Source organism: Crocodylus porosus, unplaced genomic scaffold (assembly GCF_001723895.1).
Source record: "Crocodylus porosus isolate Cpor-Errol unplaced genomic scaffold, CroPor_comp1, whole genome shotgun sequence".
Classification (NCBI taxonomy): domain Eukaryota; kingdom Metazoa; phylum Chordata; order Crocodylia; family Crocodylidae; genus Crocodylus; species Crocodylus porosus.
This window is the reverse complement of record NW_017728943.1, coordinates 97,588,824-97,594,823: the sequence shown is the minus strand read 5'-3', so window position 1 is coordinate 97,594,823 and position 6,000 is coordinate 97,588,824. Positions and strand designations below refer to the sequence as shown.

Here is a 6,000-nt window from a genome sequence, read left to right as displayed (position 1 = left end):
GAGGTTAGATGAACATCTTGCTGGGGTCATTTGACCCCAGTACTCTTTCCTGCCATGGCAGGGGGTCGGACTAGATGATCTGTTCAGGTCCCTTCGAACCCCAGAAACTATGAGACTGCTCTGATTTTTTTATGGGTTTAATATTTATTCCTCTTACAAAACTTCACAAGAAATTCCTCTTCCTCCAAATCTGAAAGCTTTTTTCTTTTCTTTTTTTAAATAACTTTGTTTTGAAAGCAGTATTACAAGTAAACTTATCCTGACAACTTAACTGCTACTTTTCAGCAGAGAATATGTAGCCAACAGCCAGTTCAAGAAAACAAGACATGATTTACTTTAGAAAGCTCTAATAGTAACATCTAAAGTCTACTGAGTTTGTCCAATGTAATTTTGAATCTTTATTTGATTCAACACACAACATTTTTAAAAGGATAATCAGTCTGCAAGCACCTTACATGAAGCAAGATATTGTGCCAGGCTGATGTCATAAGTATCCATTTCCTTCCCCACCATCATCAGATGAACAGGTGACAAGCAGAAAGGTAGTCTGCCTAAGTTCAACAACTCAACTACAATGCCTTATAGGTCTGTACTTGTTAAGCAGCAAGTTCAATCTTTTAAAATTCTCTTTATCTCTTTTATAGAACTGAAATGAATAAAATCATCTAAGTAAGTTCTATAGTAGTCTGTAAGTCATTACTGAGGAAGTGGAATGATACCACAAAACATAAGTATGCTAGCCATTTGAACAATAAAGTGAGGAAAAAGGACAGCAGTACAACTAGATATAACCAATCGCAGTGATTCTCAACCTTTCCTGTGATTCAAGTCACCTTTACCTAAACTCAAGGCACCCCTTGAATATGCCAGCTTTAGTTTTCACTCATTTTTTGACAACAGAAAAATAAGAAGCAATTTTTTTTCTTGCAGGAAGCCCACAAGAAGTCAGAACATTTACAATACTATGGATTCCTATTTTAAATTTCTGAGTTTGTCTTGCAAATTGTGTTTCTACACCAAACAATGCTAGTTGTGCATGGCACCCCACAGCACCCTTGAAAGAAACTCAAGGGCCCTGACTGAGAATCACTCTCACATGACATAGTAGGCTCATAGGCATAAGGTTGAATGCAAATCTTCTATTAGCCTAGTAACTATAAATATAGGAGATACTGGGCATGTCTACACATTCATTAACATGCTTTTGCTAATCCGCATTCAATTTAGTTCCTACATTGTGAGGTACTAAAATAAGGCGTATTAGTAAAAGCACAAGGTTTTTGTGACACTTTAATGCACATTTACATAGGCTAATGCACATTAAAGCACACGTGTAGATATGCCCACTGTTAGCCACATGCATGAAAGCCAGGAGTATTTACCAGTAAGCAAGCTCCAGAGGAGTGTCTTTGCTGTTATACAGTGTTGGAGCAATGTACCTAGTCTGGGATAATCTGGGATTTATGCAAGAGATGAGGATTTTTGTGGATGATATTTTTATACCAACCATGCAATTACTTCAATACAAGTTAGACAAGCTTCATCAGGTCCCCTGATGAAGAATGCCGTGCATTCAAAAGCTAGTCTAAACTTCATCCCAACCATGCAGGGGATCCAAGAGAGATCACCAACAGAAATCCTTGCTTTAGGCATTATATCTTATCTCTTTTTTGTGTGCAGTATTCTATTAGGTTTGGCGGGGGGGGACACAAAACGTGATGAGGTAGTTACATGAGAGCCCCATGTTTCACCTCACAGCCCATGTATGCCTTAATCCCCTCACAGGAAGCAGCCATTCCCTCCTTTTGGCTCCCAGGTGAATTCATTTTGTAACATGGCTTTTATTTTCACATTCCTCAGCAGATCAGGAGCACACACTCAACCACTTGAAAACAGGCAGTTTGCACCCAGTGCGCCTCTACGTTTTCAACAGAATCCTTCTGACCTACAGAGGCTAAAACCAGAGCAACTCCCTGCAACAGAGAGTCATCTGTCTATTCACAATGAAGCAGTCAGAGCACTAACTTACTCTTGGCACAGCAACAAACACTGGCTTTATTTCTGGGGCAGCGAAGAGATGCGAGAGAGGCTCTGCTCCGCCAGCTGCAGGCTTCTTTGGAAGCAAACTGTTGGCCACTTGCCCCACCACGTAGTCTTCCAGGGATGCAGGGGCTTCCAGTCTCTTGCCCTCCTTGCTAAAAGAGGAGGAGACAGAAAAATTTGTGGTTTGCTGCCACCTGACACAGTGGAGAATTTCTAGTTTCATAGGAATGTTTTGCACTTTGTCGGCCAGGCTTTTGGGAGCGCAAGAAGATGGGCGCAGTTGGCCGAGTCCAGCTGTGAAAGCACTGAAACCTACTGGGGATAACAGGCACGGTCCCAAGCTCCCAACAGCCAGGAAACTTCAAAACTCTGGCCAGTGCCTTGACATCAACTGCCTACACAGCAGCCCACCCCCCTAGCTTCTGAAGCCGTTAGGGAGACCTAGTGCAGGAACCGTGTTCCCTCCCGGCCATCGTAGGCGCAAACAATACTCCCCCTTCCACCGCTCCCGTCTCGAAGCCGAGGCTTCGCCCCAGCGCAGAAAGCATGTCCCCTCCCGGCCCCCATAGGCTCAAACAGCAGGCCCCGGCTGGCCCTCCCCCCGGGCCCCACCTCAAGGCCTAGGCACCCTTGGACACAGGGCCCGGGGGGATTCCAACGGGGCGGCACTCACCCTGCTCCCCGCGAAGCCTTCTCCGCGCGTGGCGCCTTCATGCTACCTCCTGGGGCTCGAGACATTCGGCACGGAGCAACTGCTTCCGGTATACGTCACTTCCGGCGCTCCACAAAAAACTGCCTCGCTCCCCCCGCGTTCTTATACGCGAGCGCAAGGGGCTCGCCCCGCGCGCCCCGCCCCCGGGGGGGATGGCCGCTCCCCCCTCAAATTTAACAGGTCCCATTGGACATGTAAACCCCACCCGGTTGGGTACCCGATGCAGTGACTTGCTTTTGACAATCATGGCTCCAGTTGCATGGTCTGTGAAGAGCGCGGTGGGGTGCTCGTACAACCCCAGGCCCTGCAGCCTCTCCCCACATTCCGCTCATGTTGAGCAGATTCTTTTCGGTATTGGTTGGTGGAACCGGAGCGTGCTCCGTCCACTCCATGCATTGACCTGGTATTGCAGTGCTTCCAGGACCGGTGCTAAAAAAACACAAAACCCCCGGTGTAACAATTCATTTCGAAGCTCTGGTCCAGCACACTACCACCGCCACCCCAGCTCCCTGCAGGAAGCTGCCGTGCCAGTGCTGCCCAACTTGGGGCGCTGGGAACGGCTCTGGGCGTTTTCTGCTGTGCAAAACAGCAAGCCTGGAAAACAAGAGCTAGCAGCCCCCAGGCCAAGACAACAAACACCCTCCTAGAGCAATGGTCGCGGTAGCCAGGGCTACCTCAGCCTTGGGCACCAGCCAAACTGCTTGCAAGGCCCTGCAACCTAGTGTCTGGCAGATACTGAAAGGCCTCAAATTCAGGTGCCTGTGGGATTTGACCAGCTTTAGGCCCTTGGGTCAGGGGTTAGCAGCCTACAGCTGAGGGAGTGATGTTAACTTGGCTCAGGAATAGGCTGTGGCCCTGCTGCAGCCAGGGAATCACCTGCATGGCTGGGTTGGAAGCCCAGGCCTACCATAGAAACAGTGATGCTTTGGTCCCACCACCCCCAAGGGCTGCCAACCCCTGCCCTATCCAGGCCCAAAGGAACCATATAGGTTTAAGTGCTAGCAGGGCCGGATTAACCCTTTAGGGAGCCATAGGCAAACAAACTCATGGGCCCCAGACCTGTTGAGCTCCACCCTTCCCACCCCCCAAACCTGGTGCTGCCACCCACGGGGAATGGGGCTTGGAGCTGCTGCTAGGAAGCAGCTGTCGTGGCAGTGAGGCCAGTGGAGGGGAGGGGCCCTATGCACGTGCCTAGTTTGCCTATGCGTTAATCAGGCCCTGGTGCCGAGATGCAGTGTTTGGAGCCTGGGAAGAGGGAAGTGTGGTGAAACAATTCAGAAAGCCCAAAGCGTTTTGGAGCCAGCTCGTAGCTCCAAAACATCACCACACAGAAGCTGCAACTCCTGACTTGCACTGCACGTTGGACACCTCTGTGCAACTGCAGTTCAGAAGCCCTGATCGCAACTCCTGAGGACAGGTGCTCAAGGAAGAAGGGAAGTAGTGATGATGCCCCCACCTTTGGTCCAGTTAACCTAATGGTTGAAGCACATGCTCAGCAAGAGGGATAAATGAAATCCAGGCCCTCTTCAGCCTGAGGTGGTTCAAAGCCCCAGTTCCCGTTTTCCAGGAGACAGTACTAGCCAGCAGGATTTAAGATGGGGCCAGTGAAAGCACCCCTCTCACTGAAGCCACTATCTAACCAGAGTGCAAGAATTACTTGGCCTCAAGGAAAGCAGCTGTTAGGGAGACCTTTTTACCTCCTCTACCCCATCACATCCCAGGCCAGATCCAAATGCACATTTGGTAGTGGGGTGAGTAGCATTAGGGAGCCACAAGGATTGATGCAGCTGTTACTCGCCAAAAGAGGTCACCTGTGAGGCTCTGTACCCTGGATTTCAGTAGCAGACCCCACCACAAGTTTCCAGCACCTCTAGGAATTCTTTGGGCTGAATGATATGGCTCCAAGGGCCCTATTTCTGACAGCCCTGCTTTAAAATATGGTTTTGCTGTGAAAAAATGGAACATTCTTACTTAGAGTCTCCTTGCTGATATCTGCATTAGATGGCATGGCTTCCTGCAATGCTATTCAAGCTCTTAATGGCTAGGGACACAAATTACACATGGACTGTGGACAAATTACCACTGGACTTCGTTAAGTCCAGAAACTAGTTTAAACCTGTAACAGAACAGAAACTCAGTGCACATAAACCAGTTTTAAAATGGCTGAAACTTCTTCCTGGTTTAAGTTATATCAGTCCCCCAGCATCCCAGCATACTTTGCAGCCCTGTGCTGTGCTGTCTGCTCCAGAAAGCAGGTCTGGCCCCACCTCCGTGCTCCCTAGCTGGAGGATTGAGGGCTGGCTGACAAAGGGCTGGCAAGCCTGGGTAGGAATGCAGCCCAGACTGCAAGAGAACCCCAGCTGGGGTTTGGAGCCAGGGAGGGGAGTTAAACACCTCTTCCCCCACTCAAACTCACTGGACTGTGACTGTGGACTACAAATTCTAAAGGCACCTGGAAGCAGGAAGAGCAAGTGATGAGCAATCCTACAGATTCCTGCTGCTGTGATTGCAGACTACAAATCCCAGAGACCTGGAGAGGCAGCAGGAAGAGGAAGCAAACTCACAGTCAATGCTGGCTACATGCCAGAGAGCCGTGCTCTAGTGCCCCCCTGGCTTTTGCCCTGCGGCACTGCAGGCACGTATCTGCATTTCCTGAATCAAAGGTAAATGTCTGTTCACTTGTTTCAATTTAATCTCTGCAGTTTAGACTGACCCGCAAAGACTGAATCAATTCGGCATCAGGCTTTTTAACCGTCTTTACTTAATGGACATATCCCGCCACTTTCAGACATGTGACTTCTAATAGCCTTTTCTCCACTTCCAAGTGAAAAGGAAAATCCGTATTAACAAGGAAGCTTCCCAACCCCCTTCCCCCACCCCTGAGAAGTCTTATTTAACTTACAAGTCTGGATTGGAAAGCAGCTAGTGAGACGTTATTAAAAACTTACCTTCTCACAGAGGCTCTTAACCTTTTCAGGGTCAGGGCACCCACCTGTCTACCTCTTTTGAATGTGGTGGCAACTTCAGGCTGAAAACCACTGTTGGTGTTGCCTCAACTTACCTCACTGCTTCTCAACACAGTTCTGATGCCTCCAGGTAAAAGTGCCTTGTGACTGCTGCACAACCAGCCTAACAAAGGCTGTGGCACATGCAAACACCCCTGCCACATTAAGGCCTCTGATCAGCCTAAAGTGGGCTAGGTAGGAGCTGCTTTGTGCTGTGTAGCCCCTTCCCAGCCTAAGCCC

At 49.0% G+C, this 6,000-nt stretch overlaps 1 protein-coding gene across 1 annotated transcript in view; it reads right to left on the bottom strand.

The window, feature by feature from the left end:
- RBM34 (RNA binding motif protein 34) overlaps nucleotides 1–2,845 on the bottom strand; it is a 16,590-nt gene extending 13,745 nt beyond the window's left edge. The window contains exons 1-2 of the mRNA XM_019549839.1: nucleotides 2,717–2,845; nucleotides 2,030–2,195 (exon numbers count right to left, since the gene is read on the bottom strand). Of these exons, the coding sequence (XP_019405384.1) occupies nucleotides 2,030–2,195; nucleotides 2,717–2,781 (231 nt within the window). The 5' untranslated portion in view covers nucleotides 2,782–2,845. The remainder of the gene's footprint in view (nucleotides 1–2,029; nucleotides 2,196–2,716) is intronic.
- Between the last annotated feature and the right edge of the window lie 3,155 nt (nucleotides 2,846–6,000).